General features: G+C 36.4%; 1 protein-coding gene across 4 annotated transcripts in view; it reads left to right on the top strand.

Annotated features, from left to right (window-relative positions):
* The window catches only part of FSTL5 (follistatin like 5), a 676,350-nt gene that overhangs the window by 218,974 nt on the left and 437,950 nt on the right, over positions 1-19,426 (top strand). For all 4 annotated transcript variants that reach the window (XM_067737033.1, XM_067737032.1, XM_067737031.1 and 1 more), the window contains exon 4: positions 11,378-11,626. In XM_067737033.1, coding sequence (XP_067593134.1) covers positions 11,378-11,626 — 249 coding nt within the window. The remainder of the gene's footprint in view (positions 1-11,377; positions 11,627-19,426) is intronic.

Consider the following 19,426-nt stretch of genomic DNA (forward strand, 5'->3'; position numbering starts at 1 on the left):
TACTTCCTCTTTATTTGTTTGGTCTGGTGGGTTTTCACTTTGCTCCTTCATCTGCTGCATATTTCTCTGTCTTCTCATTTTGTTTAACCTACAGTGTTTGGGGTCTCCTTTTTGCAGGCTGCAGGTTTGTATTTCCTGTTATTTTTGGTGTCTGTCACCAGTGCATGAGGTTGGTTCAGGGCTTGTACAGGCTTCCTGCTGGGCGGGACTGGTGCCTGTGTTCTGGTGGATGGAGATGCATTTGGTCCTCTGTGGGCTGGGCCGTGTCTGGTGGTGTGTTTTGGAGTGTTGGTGAGCTTAGTGTGACTTTAGGCAGGCTGTCTTCTAATGAGTGGGGTTGTGTTCTTGTCTTGCGAGTTGTTTGTCATGGGGCTTCCCGCACTGGGGTTTGCTGGCTGTTGGGTGGAGCTGGGTCTTAGTGTTGAGACAGAGATTTCTGGGAGAGCTGTCTCCAATTAATATTACATGGGGCTGAGAGTTCTCTGGTATTTCAATATCCTGGACTTGGCTTTTCCACTTCAAAGGCTCAGGCCTGACACCCAGCCAGAGCACCAAGACCCTGCCAGCTGCATGGCACAGAAGAAAGGAAGAAAAAGAAAAAAACTTGAACAAACAGAACTCCAAAAAAAATGGAAAAAGCAAAACTAAACAGACAAAATCACACATAGAAACACACACACACACTCATAAAAACAAAAACAAAAAATGAACATACAGAACCCCAAGGCAAATGGTAAATGCAAAGCTAAGCTGACAAAATCTCACAAAGAAACACACACAATCACAAAAAGAGAAAAAAGAAAAAGAAAAAAAGAAAGAGAGCAACCAAACCAATAAAACCCACCAATGAAAACAACAACTAAAATCTACACTAAGATAAACATAAAACCAAAAACAGATAAAACACAGAAAGCAAACCCCAAGTTTACAGTTGCTCCCAAAGTCCACCACCTCAAATTTGGGAATATTTCTTGTCTATTCAGGTATTTCACAGATGCAGGGTTAATCAACCACTTGTGGGGATTTAATCCGCTGCTCCTGAGGCTGCTGGGAGACATTTCCCTTTCTCTTCTTTGTTCGCACAGCTCCTGGGGTTCAGCTTTGGTTTTGGCCCCGCCTCTGCGTGTAGGCTGCCCTAATGCATCTCTTCCCTGCTCAGACAGGAGGTGGTTAAAGCGGAGGCTGATTAGAGCTCTGTTGCTCACTCAGGCTGGGGGAGGGAGGGGCACGGTAGTCACATTTGGACTGTGGGGAGAACCTGCGGCGGCAGAGGCCAGCGTGACATTGCCCCAGCCTGAGGCATGCCGTGTGTTCTCCCGGAGTAGTCGTCTCTCGATCAAGGGACCCTGGCAGTGGCGGGCTGCACAGCCTCCCTGGGGGGTGTGGGTAGTAACCTGGGCTTGCACACAGGATTATTGGTGGCGGCAGCAGCAGCAGTAGTGGTCTGTGCCCATCTCTGGGGTCCGACATGACAGCTGCAGCTTGCGCCCATCTCTGGAGCTCACTTAGGCGGCACTCTGCCATCTTTGGGCACATGGAACAGGAAGCCTCTCTCCTCGCGCACCCGGAAACCATGGTTTCTTGCCTCTCCAGCAGGGAAACCGTTTCCCGGACTCCCTCCTGGCTAGCCTTGGCGCACTAGCCCCCTTCAGGCTGCATTCACGCCGCCAACCCCAGTCCTCTCCCTGGGATCCAACCTCCAAAGCCCGAGCCTCACCTCCCAGCCCCCACACATCCCGGCGGGTGAGCAGAGAAGCCTCTCGGCTGGTGAGTGCCGGTCGGCACCGATCCTCTGTGCGGGAATCTCTCTGCTTTGCCCTCCATACCCCCGTTGCTGCGCTTTCTTCTGTGGCTCTGAAGCTTCCCCGCCACCACCCGCAGTCTCTGCCAGTGAAGGGGCTCCTAGTGTGTGGAAACCCTTCCTCCTTCACAGCTCCCTCCCACTGGTGCAGGTCCCGTCCCTATTCTTTTGTCTCTGTTTATTCTTTTTTCTTTTGCCCTACCCAGGTACGTGAGGAGTTTCTTGCCTTTTGGGAGGTCTGAGGTCTTCTGCCAGCGTTCAGTAGGTGTTCTGTAGGAGTTGTTCCACATGTAGATGTAGTTTTGATGTATTTGTGGGTAGGAAGGTGATCTCCACGTCTCACTCCTCCACCATCTTGAAGGTCTCTGATGCTATTTCTAGAGTACATAAATATTGTTTAAAGTAGAGAATTATGAGTATATGATTGTTTCCTGCAGGTGAAGTTTACCTATTAGGCACTCTAGAGAAAGATTCCTAAATATATTCTCAAACATTACCTTTTATTAGAAACTGTTTTTCCAAGCACTCTTAAATGAAAGGATTTTTTTCAGATGAGAGTGAATCTAAAGATGGTTTATCAGTTTCCTTTTATCTTACCATTTAAACATCTGACCCAAGGAGATTGCAGCCCAGCTGAGGTCAGTCCAATAGGTAGTGGAAATGCAAAGACTGTAATCCTGTTCTCTTCCCCAAAATCTATTGTTCTTTTTAACAAATCAAAGTTAACATAATACTTACATTTTGTATCAAAACATTATACATTTTTATGAGAAAATTAACACCTCAAATAACTTGGCACTCTAATTAATTTTGCTTATGTTCCACTGTTATCATTAGAGGTAGTTAGCTTGTCAAAATCTGGTTCTTTCTTCCCTCTGATGTTACTGTTTTATATCCAACATCAATCTTTAATTCATACCTTGTCTATTCCATATATCAGCCTTCTGAACTCCTAACCCATTCCTGGAGCATAAACCTCAACCATGACATGATATAATACTTGTGAGGTCTTACCTGATGTTATTCATCTCATGCTCCTTTGTGCTCCTAAATATGTCCCTAAATTTTTAACTCTCTCCTTGGGCCCAAGGCCTGCCTCATGCCCTTTTTAAGCCACTAGAAAAAGTATCAGTGACTGCTCTTTTGATCTATTCTATAGCATCTAGTATAGTACCTTGCACATAAAAATAATACATTTTATTAAAATTTATTTTAAATTAGATCCACTCTATATGAAGTACCTATTTGATAAAGTATATATACATAAACCACTTGAAGAGAATTGCATCATCATTGAGAATCTGAGCAGACTATCTTTGGAATTATATAGAATGATTTTGCTTTATGACTTGGTGTCTTTCATCTTTTGTTTCAGTTCTTTGTTTATTTTAAATCTGAGGAATCTTTGTAATGCCCTGAAGGCATAGAAGTTATAAAATAATGTGCTTGTTAAATATATAGCACTTTTGTGGGAACACATGTTATTTTATCAAGTTGTGAGATAGCAAGAGAGAAGTTCTTGATTAAAATTCATTTAGTGTGTTATCTGAGTATACTTAAAAGAAAGCTTTGACATGTTGATCAGATTAAATTGAGTTAATCTCAGCTGATACTTAAGTTCAGTGTTAGTCATGGATAATTACTGTCAGAAAGGATATGTTCTAGTTATTCATTTACATAATATGAGCTTTCTTTTGGATTGCATATGAATTAATTAAATTTCCTTTAATTGTAGCAGCTATATGCAACACACGGCTTCTAGCTAGTGTAAAATAGTTCATTTAACTTCTAGAAAATGGCTTATTGGCCATTCTAATACAAATCTCTGAACTGGAGCACAAGCAAAAAGAGGAAAAATTGAAGAAGAGAGAATCAAGGAAAGATACTCATTGACATAAATATACCATAAATGACCTCATTTTATAGCAAAGCATTCCTTCTTTTTCAGAAATTGTACTGATTTTGTTAGCCACCTCAGTTTGTGACCAAAACGTAAAATAATCTCTTGACCCAGTTGACCTTAAACTCATTCTTAGATAATAAAAAAATAAAATACTCCATTCATAAATTTTAAACTATTTGATAGCAAGAAACTAGTTGTTAGTAAGATATTAAGGAAATAAGGAAAATATAAGATATAAAACTGTGCAAAATACAACTATATGAGTCAAATCCCTGTGCTATAATGGCAGCCCCATTTTGGACTCTATAAACATAAGATCAACAATAGGCATAAGTAGAGATTAGATATTTTTATAGGTTATACTACATTTAAAGTTATTATAGCATATTGGCTATATTCCGTGTGCTGTACATTGCATCCTGTATCTTATTTATATTCTACCTAGTAGTGTGTACCTCTTACTCTCCTTCTCCTAACTTGCTTCCTTCTCCACCCCTCTCCGCACTGATAACTACTAGTTTGTTCACTTGTCTATGAGTCTGTTACTGTTTTGTTATATTCATGAGTTTGTTTTATTTTTTAGATTCTACATATAAATGAAAGCATATAACATTCTTCTTTCTCTGTCTGACTTACTTCACTAAGCATAATACCCTTCAGGTCTATCCACGTTGCTGCAAATAGCAAAATGTTATTCTTTTTATGGCTGAGTAATATTCCATGGTGTATATACACCACGTCTTCTTTATCCATTCATCTGTTGCTGGACACTGAGGTTGCTTCCATATCTTGGCTGTTGTAAATAGTGTTGCTCTGAACACCGGGGTGCATGTGTCTTTTTGAATTAGTTTTTTTTCGTTTTCCCTGGATATATACCCAGGAGTAGAATTGCTGGGGCAAACTATTATTCCTTTTTCTCCACATCTCACATTTATTATTTGTTGTGTCCTTGACAATAACCATTCTGGCAGGTGTGAGGTGATATCTCATTTTGGTTTTGATTTTCATTTTCCTCATGATTAGTGATGTTGAACATTTCATGTTCTCTTGGCCATCTGTATGTCTTTGGGAAAATGTCTATCAGGTCTTCTGCCCATTTTTTAACTGGATTGTTTATTTTTTTGATATTGAGTTGCATGCGGTATTTATATATTTTGGATATTAATCCCTTATTAGCCATATCCTTTGCAAATATCTTCCATTCAGTTGGTGGTTGTTTCATTTTGTTGATGGTTTTCTTCGCTGTGAAAAAACTTTTACATTTAATTAGGTGCCATTTGTTTATTTTTGCTTCTGTTTCCCTTGCATGAGGAGAGAGATCTAAAAAACTATTGCTAATATGTATGTGAAAGAGTGTGCTGACTTTTTTTGGCCTAGGAGTTTTATGGTTTCATATCTTACATTTAGGTCTTTAATCCATTTTGAGTTTATTTTTGTATAAGGTGAGAGAAAATGTTCTAATGCCATTCTTCTATATGTAGAGTTCCAATTTTCCATCACCAGGTATTGAAGATACTGTATATTCCCCATTATATATTTTTGCCTCCTTTGATATAGTTTAATTGACCACATGTGCATGAGTTTGTTTCTGGGCTCTCTGTTCTGTTCCATTGACCTATGTGTCTGTTTTTGTGCCAGTGCCATAGTGTTCTGATCACTTTAGTTTTGTAGTGTCTGAAGTCAGGTGGTGTGATACCTCCAGTCTTGTTCTTTTTTCTCAAGATTGCTTTGGCTATTTGGAGTCATTTGTGCTTCCATATAAATTTTAGGATTGTTTTTCTAGTTCTGTGAAAAAAGTCATGGTTATATTGATAAAGATTGCACTAAATTTGTTGATTGCTTTATGGACACTTCAGCAGTATTAATTCTTCCAATACATGAACACAGGATATCTTTCAATTTTACTGTATCATCTTCAGTTTCCTTCATCATTGTCTCATAGTTTTCAGAGTGTAGGTCTTCACCTCCTTCAAGTTTATTCCTATGTATTTTATTCATTTTAATGCTATTGTAAATGGGACTATTTTCTTGCTTTCTCTTTTTGATAGTTTATTACTAGTGGATAAAAAGCAACAGATTTCTGTAGATTTATCTTGTATCTTGCAGCTTTACTGTATTCATTTATTAGTTCTAATAGTTTTTTGGTGAAGACCTTAGGATTTTCTATTATAGTATCCTATCCTCTGCAAATAGTGACAGTTTTATATCTTCCCTTTCACTTTGGATGCCTTTTCATTCTTTTTCTTGTTTGATTTCGGTGGCTAGGACTTAAAATAATATGTTAAGTAGAAATGGTGAGAGTGGCTATCCTTGTCTTGATTCTTGTTCCTGATTTTAGAGGAAAAGCTTTCAGGTTTTAACAGTTGAGTATGATGCTAGCTGTGGGTTTGTCATAATGGCCTTTATTATGCTTAAGAAATATTTATTCTATACCACTTTGTTGAGAATTTTTAGGACGCATGTGTGTTGAATTTGATAAAATGTTTTTTTGTGTGTCTATCAAGATGATTATGTGCTTTTTATCCTTTGTATTTTTAATGTGATGTATCACATTGATTTGAAGTTATGAACCAAGCTTGCATCCTTGAAATAAATCCCACTTGATCATAGTGAATAATCCTTTTTATATATTGTTGAATTTTGTTTTTATTTTGTTGAGGATTTTTCATCTATATTCTTCAGGAATATTGGCATGTAACTTTCATTTTGTCATGGTATCAGGGTAATGGTGGCCTCCCAGACTGAATTTGGGAGTGTTCCCTCCTCTTCACTTTTTTGGAATAGTTTGAGAAAGATAGGTACTAACTACTTTTTACATGTTCAGTAGAATTCTCCTGTGAAGCCATCCAGTCCTGGACTTACAGTTATCAGTAGTGTTTTGATTACTGATTCAATTTCAATTCTAATAATCAGTCTGTTCAGAGTATCTATTTCTTCTGATTCAGTCTTGAACAATGTATGTTTCTAGGAAAGTATCCAATTCTAGGTTGTCCAATTTGTTGGCATATCATTGTTCATAAAATCTCTTATTATTGTATTTTTGTCATAACAGTTGTAATTTCTCCTCTTTCATTTTTTATTTTGTTTATGTGGGTCCTCTTTTTTTTTTTTTCTTAATGAACCTAACTCAGTTTTGTTTATCTTTTTAAAAAAACAGCTTTGGTTTCATTGATCTTTTCTATTTTTTTGTCTCTACTTTTCTATGTGATCTTTATCACTTCCTTCCTTGTGCTGACTTTAGGCTTTATTTGTTCTTTTTTCTAATTCCTTTAAATGTAAGATATATATATATATATATATATATATATATATATATATATATATATATAATCCAACTGTTATAATGTGTCATTTAAGGCCATTGTTTCCTTATCAATTTTCTATCTGGATAAAAGTATGGTGTTAAAATCCCCTACTAATACTGGATCATTGTCAATTTCTCCCATATTTATGCCAGTTAATTGTTGCTTTATATATTTAAACACTCCTATATTAGGTGCATTTATGTTTAAAAATGCTATATCCTTTTGTTGTATTGATCTCTTTATCATAATATGATGTCCTTCTTTGTCTTTTATTATAGACTTTGTTTTAAAATCTACTTTAAAATAAAAAGCCTACCCAGCTTACTTTTGTTTCAATTTCCATGGAGTATCTTTTTCCATCCCACACCTTCAGTCTGTGTGTGTCTTTAGCTCTAAAGTGATTCTCTTGTAAGCAGCATATAGATGGGTCCTGTTTTTTGTTTGTTCGTTTTGTGTGTTTTAATCCAATCTGCTACCCTATGTCTTCTGATTGGAGCATTTAGTCCTTTGACATTTAAAGTGATTATTGATAGGTATGTACTTACTGCCATTTTGTTATTTGTTTACTGGCTTTTGTTTTTGTTTTTCTCTGTTTTCTTTTTTTCTTTTTAGTCTTTTCTTTGTTTTTTGATGATTTTCTTCAGTGTTATATTTGTGTTTCCTTCTCTCTAGGTTTTGTATATCTATTGTAGCTTTTTGTTTTGCAGTTACCATAAAGTTCATATATGTTGACCTATAAGTACATCTGCTTGATTTAACCTGATAGTCGTTTAAGTACAAAAAGTACAAACACGTTCTAAAACCTGTATGTTTCTTACTCCCCCCACACATTTTATATTTTTGATTTCATATTTTACATCTTAATGTATGACCCTTAACTGTATATTGTACCTATAGTTGATTTTATAATTTTTGTCTTTTAACCTTTATACTAGATTATTGAAACAATTGATCCACAGTCTTTACTATGTACTTGCCTTTTCTGGTGGGAATTTTTCCACCCTATAATTTCTTATTTCTTGTTGTACCCTTTTATTTTCACTTAAAGAAGACTCTTTAACACTTCTTGTAAAATCAGTTTAATATTGATCAATTCTTCCAGCTTTTGCTTCTCTGAGAAGTTCTTTATCTCTGGCTCAATTCTGAATGATAACTTTGCTGGGTAGAGTATCCTAGGTTTTTGCTTTCACCACTTTGCATATATCAGTCCATTCCATTCTGGCCTGAAAAGTTTCTGCAAAGAAATGAGCTGATAGCTTTTTGGGGGTTCCCTTCTGTGTGACTCTTTTTTTTTCTCTATGCCATTTATGATATGTCTTGGTGTGGGTCTCTTTGGGTTCATCTTGTTAGGGATGCTCTGTGCTTCCTGATCTGTATATTTGTTTCTTTCCTCAGGTTCAGGACGTTTTCAGCCATAATTACATCAAATACACTTTCCACCTTTTCCTCTCTCTCTTCTCCTTCTCAACACCTGTAATGCAAATGTTAATACACTTGATGTTGTCCCAGAGGTCCTTTAAACTACTCATTTAAAAAAACAAAATCTTTATTTTTCCTGCTCTGTTTGCGCAATTTCCTTTATCTATCTTCCAGATCACTTATGTGTTCTTCTGTATACCTAGTCTGCTGTTAATTCCCTCTAGTGTGTTTTTAATTTTAGTTATGGTTTTCTTCGACTCTCACTGGTTCTTTTTTATATTTTCTAGTTCTTTGTTAAAATTTGACTGTGTTCATCTATTTCCCCCCCACCTCCCCCAGTTCAGTTAGCATTCTTACTATTATTGCTTTGAACTCTATCAGGTAAATTATTTTCCTCTATTTCACTAGGGTTTTTTTCAGGGATTTTTGTTTGTTCGTTTGTTTTTGCTGTTATTCTTTCATTTGAAGTATATTCCTCTGTCTTCTCATTCTGTTTAACTTTCTTTTTCTCTATGAAACTAGGTGAAACAGTTGCCTATCCCAGGCTTGGTGGCGTGTCCTTGTGTGGGAGTGTCCCTCTACACTCTGCATATGTTCGTTCAGTGGCTCTGGTGGGAGAGCTGGATCTGAAGAGAGCACAGGCTGTGTCCTTCCCTTGGGTGTCCTGCTTTGGTGGGTGGTGGTGCTGGTGTAGTTGGGCCACAACCAGAGCCAGGTGAAGAAGGTCAGGGCATCGTCTATGCTCAATAACCATTACTGCCCTATCTGGGGCAGGGATGAGGCTTGAGGAGCTAGAGCAAGAGCCCTGAGGTATTTGGCTTTCACCCAGGTGTGTTGGTAGTCTCCACCTTGATTTGGGATGCAGCCAGGGCTTGAGTGCTTGGGCCTGCACTTCTGTGCTGGTTTCACTTTCCCCCCTGGTGTGCACACTGTCTTTAGAGGCTGGCTTGGTGCTGCAGAGGTGAACTGACCCTGTCCACTCTCAAGGGTGCACAGGGACTCATGAGCTGGCAGTGTCTACCTCCGCACTGGACAGAGGCTGTGCTGGGGTCTCAGGCGGCTCCATTCCCTCCAAATACGTGCAGTCTCATTGGCAATGACAGACTCTGCCTTAGCGGGGAGCAGCGCCGGAGCAAGATGGGCTGGAGCAGGAGGCCATGCAGGCTGGATGTGTGCAGAGGATGTCCTGGTGGGCTGGCCAGAGCCCCAGGGAATTTCAGTCTTCTGCCTTCATGATGTGAGTGGGAGTAAGTCTGTGTGCTCTTTTAAGAATGGAGTCTTGGGTTCTTACAGCCCTCTGGTAAGCCCCACTGGTTTTCAAACCAGCTAAGAGGACTCACCTTCCTGGTGTTGGACGCCCCAGGTTGGGGCACCTAGTATGTAGCTTGAATCCCTTGCTCCCAGGGAGAATCTCCAAGCCTGTGATATTCATTCCTCTTCTGTGTCCCCTGCTAGGGTGTGGGTCCATGCCTGATCATTTCCTCCCTTCCTGTCAGATGCTCTGTGGATCTTTATTTATAGCCTTGGTGTAGAAGACCTGTTGTGTTTGTCCCAGGTAGATTTCAGTGAGTGTCACTCTACGTGGGTTTGTAGTTTGATGTGTTTGTGAAGGGAGTTGAGCCCAGCCTCCTTCTGCTCTGCCATCTTGATCTCTCCCTCACAAACCCTTTAATCTTGATAACTGTTTGAAGATACTATTAGTCCTATTTTACAGATGAGGAAACTAAGTTATAGATGTGTTAGATACCCACCCAAGGTCCTGAAGTTTGTAACTGGTGGAGCTATGATTTAAACTCTGGATCAGAAACCATGTTCTTAATCATTGTGATGCAATCATGTAGGGAGATGGTTTTAAATCAACCAGCTGAAAATATACACTAAGTATCTAATAAAATTACTGTAATTTAAGTTTATAACCGCTCAAAACTTTATTTTTTGCAGTATATAAGTGTCACCAATGGTAAATATATGTACACACACATTTATGCATGTGTATATATATGAATATATATTATTCCTTGAGATACATGTATATATATTTCTCTCTCTCTCTCTCTCTATATATATATGTGTGTGTGTGTGTGTGTGTGTGTGTGTGTGTTTACTGACATTTTTTACTTTTCAGTCAGATAATGTTCTCAAAGAAGAAAAGCCAGATTTACCTATAAAGGCCTGAGTATTTAAGTTGCTTAGTTTGGTTTTAGTACAAGACTGCTAGATCCACCTATACTTTTCTGATGCAAATGTAGATTGTTAGACTGAACAAGTAACAAGACAATCAAATTCTTCATGATTTGTTCATTTAGTCATGAAATTCACCAGTAATTGCCAAGTGGCAAATGTCAAAACAAGAAAGGATCAGATGTTAAAACCCAGAAAGAAGTTTTCAAGACACTGCTTCTTATTCCTATTCTCTCCTATTTACTACATTATATACGTACATTTCTTTTCTCCTACCAGAATTCTGCTAATGTAAAGGTTGACATTTGTTAAACATTTGCTATGTGTCAAGGCTGTGCTTTCCGTGGACCAGTATGTGTACTGTTCCTTACAACTGTAGGAGATCATCTATACTATCAACCTTGTATTACAGATAGGACAACTTAGCACAGAGAAGCAATTTATCCAAGGACATAAAGCTAATAATTGGTAGAGAATTTGAGTTCAGGCATTTTAACTTTAGAGCCCTTGTCCTTAAGGACTGTAATACTCATTGGGTAGGGAGGTGAGAGCTCAAGGAGAAATGGGAAAGAAGGGGAGTATGTTAAGGGTATTTTGAAAAAGTTCACCTGCTGGTTCTAATACAAGTCCCTTCTCCACTGAGAACAACTGAACTCTGATTATATTATATTTCTCTTAGATTATTTTTTTCCTTTTCCCTTTAAACTTTGACATCAGCATTTTATTTGGACATATGAATCCAAATGATTTTCTATTCTTTGTCCTTAGGATTCCTGATTCAGGATGGCCCTTTGGGATCTTGTGAAAACAAATACTGTGGTTTGGGAAGGCACTGTGTTCTCAGCAGAGAGACAGGGCAAGCGGAATGTGCCTGCATGGACCTTTGCAATCGGCACTACAAACCTGTGTGTGGATCTGATGGAGAATTCTATGAAAACCACTGTGAGGTGCACAGAGCTGCTTGCCTGAAAAAACACAAGATTACCATTGTCCACAATGAAGACTGCTTCTTCAGAGGTAAATACCGGGTGAGCCTAAAGGGTCACCTTTCTCTATTTTTTCCGTCTTCTCAACTAGTGCCTTTAAGTGTAAACTCCAGCACCACTTTATATAGCAAGTGTCTAAAAAAATAAAGAAAAATAATGTGAGCTTAATGACACTTGTGAGCAGCAAGTGGATAGAAATTTACATGGATACAATTCTGAATCTCAGTCATGAGAACAAAGCTGGCCAAAATATGACTCAGAATTTAATATAGCTTACAGCATTGCACCATATGGCTTCCCAATCATGGCAGTTTTCTTAGGGACACAGAGTGGCCAATTCAGTCAACAAGCCAATTCCACCCATTGAAATGTACCTGGAGTGAAATTGAGAGAAGAATGAATGCCAAGCCATGCTGTGAGAACATCTCATTTCTTCCTGATTAAAAATGATGCCTTCAGCTAGTACCACATAATTCAAATTATATGGAACCTGTAAATGCCCACTGAAATAACTATGAACTCATGCTAAACCCAAATAGTAAATCTGAGATGACAATAATTTAAAATTTAAAAGTTAGCAGTATTTACTACCATGGTGCTCAAAATCAGTGGTAACTGTTTATATGAAAAGTACTGCTGAATTAGTAATTTGACAAATTGTTTTAACATGCTGGATAAATAAATCATTAAACAGCTTTAATGCCTTTGATTTATTTATAAACTTATTTCTTGTTTATTTATTTATGCTGGAAAGAATATTTTTTTATTAATAGTCGTAACACAGACTGAAATTCTAAAGTGTTAAGTATATAGAACTCCCATCATTCTAACAGGTCAGTGATCAGCTTGGCTTCTAATCTTCAATTGGTTCTACATCCCTAGCTCTCAGAATGTTGCTGAAGTATTTTTACACTTAAAAGCTCATGTGATATTTTAATTCTTAGCTTAAATGTATGGTAACATACAATGTTGTTCATTTGCCCACCGATTAAGTTTTCTTTTTCAAACTTGGTAGAAGAAAGTGTTATTTTCAAGGCGATTTTTAAAAAGACACACAGCTTTTCAAATGAATTAAGATGGAAGGCTCTGTAGCCATTGTGGCTACTAGAAGCCCTTTGATATAAATGAGATAAATTACAAGAATAGTTTCTTTACCAGAGTGAATCTGTGCACCTTGATTACATGTATTGACGAAATTGATGGCATTAGATTATTTTCTTTTACTGAAAGAATAACAGATGCTTTGGTTTCAAGTTCTGTTTCTTATCCTCTTCTATCTAATCTGTCTTATAAATAGCTAAAATTAACTGGATTAACATTGTGCTTTAATACTCATAAAGTAATATTTTTCTGTCATTTTGACCTGAAATGGTATAGTGAAAATTTTACTATTCCATTGATATGTAGTATAATAAAACTATGTAAATAATATGCGATTAACTTAGAATTATATTCTGATATTGAGGTTTGGCCCAGCTGATTGATTATATGGAAATATACGATAATTATCATGTGAGGAAAAATTCTGGAGTATTTAGTGTTCTGCTCTATTGCTGGAGGCTTAGGCATAATGCATTGCAGTATGCAAATCAGCGTGGAAATAAATGAAGTGGATATAGCGTGTAATGTTGCCTTCCTTATGAGTTACTTCATAGAACAGTGGTTTAAAAATCTTTTGTCCTTCAGACATACTAAGCATATTTATTAGATCTATGATTGCTTCCAAAATACTTTGTCATCATACATAGTATTACAATTTAATTTATATTAACTGGGTGAGTTACCAGGGGTTAACACATTTCCCAGGTCTCAGAATTGGTGGGTCTTCTGTTTGTTTATTTGTTTTGGTGTTTTGCCTAATATAAATATATATGTATCTCATAAGAGGATTTTATTTCAGCAGAAAGGAAGTAAATAATGTATAATAAAATGATAAATTGCTTGTCTTATTAGTGTGCAATTGGCCAAATTTTGGACATAAAAGAAGAGTCTATGGAGCCGAAGGCCTAATAGTGTGATGGCTAAAATTAATTCTTGTGCTTGTGGATTATTCTTTCTGTGGAACTTCAGCAATTTATATTGTTTCAAATAATGGCCCAAAGGAAGAAGCAAGTCGAAATGTTATGTTCAAGAACTGCTAAAAAATTATGATTAATTAAATATTTTCAAATAGAAAAAATCAAAACAAGCAAAATAACAGGAATCTTTTCCTCCTTAAATTTTTTTTTCTACTTTTAGATCTAATAAAAGGTGATTAAGAAAACCTTATAGAAATCAACAAACAGGAACCTATAGGCCAAATCGGAATACGGCCACACTGTTAGTTTAGGAATTGTCATTGGGTGCTTTTGAGCTACAAAAGGAGAATTGAGTTGTTACAACAGAGACAGTATGGCCTGCAAAGCCTAAAAAATGCTTTATCTGCATCTTTTCAGTAAAGGTTTGTTAACTTCTGATTTAAAAGATTACTAATGCCTTAAAATCAATTTTAAGCATATTCGCAGATCTTTATTATCCTCTCTTTTTGGCTAGGGTGATGAATACAGGGACCTACGTGTGTGGTAAAATTGACTAGAACACAACACACATAGCCACACACAAATGGATAGAAGTGAAACAGAAAATCTGAGTAAGATCAGTGGATGGGGTCAAAGTTGGTATCCTGTTTATGATATTGTACTATAGTTCTGCAAAACGTTACTTACCATTGGTAGAAATGAGTAAAGGATGCATGGACTCTCTCTGTATTACTTCTTCAATTGCAGATGACTATTTAATTATCATAAAATAAAAGAGTTTAATTTTAAAAGTACTGAAAAAATAATAACAAAAACTTTTTAAAAAGTTAAAGAAAGGAAGATTTGCATTATTCATTAATGACTTGAACTTTAAGCAAAGTCCTGTTTGTTTCACACATTATAAATTTATCAGATTTATGTTTAGTATTTATAATTAAGCCTGTATATTTACTCATCATTTTAAAATTAAGATTAGAGTCCAGATTAAAAACATTTATATCTATATTTATCTCTATATCAATACACATATCTATACTTATATCTATATATCTTATTATTATTTGTGTTAAATATTTTAAATGCCTCTGTAGTATACTCAGCATTTATTACTACTGACTCATAAACATAGACATGAATTCACTAAGAATTTTCTTTAGTGATTTATGATTTCTGAAACTATAGAGAAAACATACATCTGTGAACACAAAATTTTTTCTAATTTATTTCTATTCACATTTATTTGATTATGAAGAAACTGTCTACAATAGGATATAGAATATTATAGTATTTGTTTATTGGCATCAAATACTTTATGATGATCTTTACCATAGAATCAAACTTTCCATTTTATGTAATGCCTTGTTATTCACTGTGATGAGAGTTTTGCTTTAATTTCCCATGCCTCACCCGCAAATGGCTTTCTAACTGCTGCAATACACGTGGTTACACATAACAAATAAAAGGTCCTCTCACCTGACGCTGGGTCAGTCTGTCAGACACCGGGTCACCCAGCAGAATTTACACACTCAGAGTATAGATGTAAGCTGGAGTAAGAAGCTAAAGATATAACCTCTGCCAAGAGGAGTAGGGAATTAAACCTTTTATGAGAAAGTCAATTGAACAGAAACACTTTGGCCATTTACTGCACTGATTATAAAACTGCTATAAATGCAAATGTTCTGTGCACCTAAATGTGCATCACAAAGAGTAACAACTTGGGAAATATGTTTTTTTACAGCTACGTGTGTGCTATTTGAATGAGATCTGACATAGTTTTCTTTTTCTTTGGTATAATCTGGAGAGACATTCATATTCCATATTTAATTGATTCTCTTTCCTGATTATTATTATTTTTTAAGACAGAACTTCTAGAACTTAGGCTAGAAAACTGGGCTGCCAATGATATTTTAAAATAGATCAGTAAAATGCCCTGTGATATTCCCCCTGGGCTTTTAGATTGCCTTTTTTTGGGAAAGGGCATGTTGGTAAAGCTTCTATTTTATGTTGAAACAGCCTTGTTTACCATTTCATGAAAAATAATTATGTTGATAATATCAACTTTGGAAAATGGTACCCAGATGTTGGTTTGTTTGTTCTGTTCTATTTTGTCTTTAGTCAGTATTAGCCAAATGGAATTACAGATTGGTGGTGAAATTAATAACTTGGACAAAATGCTGACACTCAGAAGTTCCAGTTCCTCTGAATGCATCCTGTACCCACAACCTCAAAACCAATTTTATTAGTCCCCTGAATTTCATTAAATGTACATTACATTTTTCTGATTCGATGACAAAATCAACTGAGCTGTGTTTCATTTTTCATATTTATTTTGCACTGAAATTTTAATCGGTGTTAAGAATATAGTTTTGTTGTCACTCTCCTCTCTAATCAAACTGTGACCTGCAGAATCCTACGTATAACCCACTATATAACATACTTTAGGAATCGTTGTTAGGTGTACATTTGTAAATGCACTATTTGCTACTAAAATCATACCAAATGTTTAGTTCTCCCCTGATTTTTGAAAACTCTAAAGGATTTTGTAAACATTACATAGTGTATGTGTTTATCTTCCATTTATAGATAGTAGGTATGTTATAGATTATACATATAATATGAAAAGCTCCAAAAGAGGAGGATTTAAATGTTAGGACCACCCAACAAATGTATTAAAATATTGTCAGAGAGAAATGAGAAATATTGGGTATTATTTATGTGAAAACACTTTCACAGCTATTATATTATTAATTCATTATAATAACAAGCCAGAAGGCAATAAGCCTAAGATTTTTAAAATGGCTGCCAACATTCACACAGAAGTTAAAGCTACTTGGATAAGAACCAAGGGCTTCTGGCCTCTCTTTTAGTGCATGTATGCTTCAAATCATTCCACTTAAGTCTCTAATGCCATAATAGCTTACTTGCCTTTGATTTTTAAAAATTTATTTTTTATAGTAATTTCCATGTGACTATTTTACGTTATTTAGAAACAGCGTTTCTCACTGTGGTATTTGTAAGGGTTAAATAATGCATTTAACACAGTTCTTGGGCAAAAGAAGTTAGTAAGAGATATTTACTGGGTTTAAAAGACTGGAACTTAGGGCTTCCCTGGTGGCGCAGTGGTTGAGAGTCCGCCTGCCGATGCAAGGGACACGTGTTCGTGCCCCGGTCCGTGAAGATCCCACGTGCCACGAAACGGCTGGGCCCGTGAGCCATAGCCGCTGAGCCTGCGCGTCCAGAGCCTGTGCTCCGCAATGGGAGAGGCCACAACAGTGAGAGGCCCGCGTACTGCAAAAAAAAAAAAGAGTGGAACTTCAATAACTGTGAACACTTGATTGAAATAAATTTTCACCCTTGAGTCTGGGAAGCCACACATAATTTCTTTTAGGTTTACATCAGTCTTGCATAAAAGACTCTGGTCAAATTATTATAGAACCAAATCTGTCAGATCATAATAAACAAATTGAAGGTAATAAGTTTTCCAATTGTAAATAAGACTACTTAAAGAAAAATGACTCAAGTTTAGAAACATATTTATTATTAGTTTCTTGATTGTAATTGAACATCTATCTCATAGTCACCTTTCTCACTGACTTACAGGCTTATTTTGCTTACCATATACTATAAATAGAATACCTATTAGATGTGTAACAATGTGATTTTACTCCCCTACCCCCCCATATAAATTTAGAGACTAAGTGGACTTCTTATTGTATTTAATTTTTGTCATATTTTCCTCTTTTTGTGACAAAAAGGAAGCATGAGTTAAAAGTGGCAGAGAAGAAAGTTTTGGGGATTTGAGAACAAAGAAAAAAATTTGTGAAACAATAAACAAGGAAAAAGAGAGAAAAGACCAGGGGGTGTAATAGGGTGTTGGGTGGTGCTGACAAACCATGTGGTATATTTTGCTCATGAATTTAAAGTGAGAGTAGTCTTCCATGGCTGTGTATTCTTCTACTGATACAAATATAGTCAGCTGCTTAGAGTAAGGCATTGAGAAGATAAGGAATGGGGTTGAACCAGGATTTAATTTTTCCAGGAAAGAATTACATAGGAAGAAAGAGTCCAAAGCCATATTTTCCACCTCTCTCAGGGGCAGAATTATTATGTTATCTTTGCTTTATTGTGCATATCTACTTTGTATCCAGAGCTCTCCTGGTGAGTGCCTTTTGCCTCACCTTGTGTATAGAACAAAATGGATTCCCAACCATCTCTAAATCCTGGAAATTCTATTACATATTTTGGGTTAACTTCCTAATGCTAACATACAGTTTACATTTGTGCCTCTTAGTTAAAACTTGCAATAATGAAATCTGTTTAGACTAGTTAGCCAAGACACACCTTTCCAAAGTATTTGGAAAGCATGTAAGTCTACAATAGCTATTTTATTTCAATGGCTTTCCATCTCTCTTATGAATTAGCAGTCACCATTATGTGTAACTATTTGTGTCATACACAAACTATTTTTATTTAGGAAAAAAGAACTGTTGACAGATAACTCTGAAAAAACAGAAAGAGGATGGGCAATTATCTTGACATATATCTAAGATAATAGCATTTTATTATTAATTCCATCAGCAAGCCATAAGTCAATGTTATTGAGAACAGTCATTGTGCTGAGGATATACGTTGACAAATGAAACTGCTTTATTTGATTAAGCAAATTATCTGAAAGTTTGAGGCAGCTCAAACATTTTCTATCAAATATTTCTTCATTTAAACATTTAATTTATTCAATATGTTTTAATCAATCTGGCTCCCAATCATGTTGGAATATAAATTGACTTAATGTGGATGTTTCTAGGGTTTTTGACATTTAATTCACTTTTTTTAATATAAATTTATTTATTTTTGGCTGCATTGGGTCTCCGTTACTACGCGTGGGCTTTTCTCTAGTTGCAGAGAGCGGGGGCTACTCTTTGTTGTGATGCGCAGGCCTCTCATTGCAGTGGCTTCTCCTGTTGTGGAGCATGGGCTGTAGGTGCGTGGGCTTCAGTAGTTGTGGCTTGTGGGCTCCAGAGCACAGGCTCAGAAGTTGTGGCGTATGGACTTAGTTGCTCCGTGGCATGTGGGACCTTCCCGGACCAGGGCTTGAACCCGTGTCCCCTGCACTGACAGGCAGACTCTCAACAACTGCACCACCAGGGAAGCCCTAATTCACTTTTTGAAACATTTTTTTCTCAAAAAGGAAGAAAACGCTAATAAAAATTGAGAGAGATGCATGAGCTTTTGATGAATCTAATTAAGCATTAGTGTAATTAATTGAAAGGAACAATATTACATATGCTTGATTAAATGTATAAGTGTTCAAAGTGTCACATGCCTGTCAAAAGGTTTCAGGTAATAATTAATAAAAGTATCTACAGAAAATATATGCATATGTATACCATGGACAGGTATTCGTGAGCAAATATAATTTTTTGACTGTTTGCTGGTGATCGTTTATTGTCACCTAATCCTGCGGCTGACCCATTTTAAAGGCACTATCCAAAGATGAAGGTGACACAGTTCTTACTTTTGCCTAATTAGTGGAAATGAGTGGCTAGTTCATTCGATAAATGCCCATCAATGTTTTTCCCCATTGCCAGAAAATCTCATGTTATGTTAGATAAGCATCTGTGCTTGATAGTCAGATATGCTGAAATCATTCTGTGTCAAAACAACCTATCTACCCTTTGTTTAAGTGAAACATTTTTTTATCCGTGTAAATGTGTCACGTTACATCCAAACATTATTGATGGCCATATACTTTCTGTTCTCTTGGCAGTTTATTATTACTGAGTATGAGGTCCAAATTAAAAGAGGAAAGGAGG

This window comes from Pseudorca crassidens, chromosome 4, assembly GCF_039906515.1.
Source record: "Pseudorca crassidens isolate mPseCra1 chromosome 4, mPseCra1.hap1, whole genome shotgun sequence".
In the NCBI taxonomy this organism is placed as follows: domain Eukaryota; kingdom Metazoa; phylum Chordata; class Mammalia; order Artiodactyla; family Delphinidae; genus Pseudorca; species Pseudorca crassidens.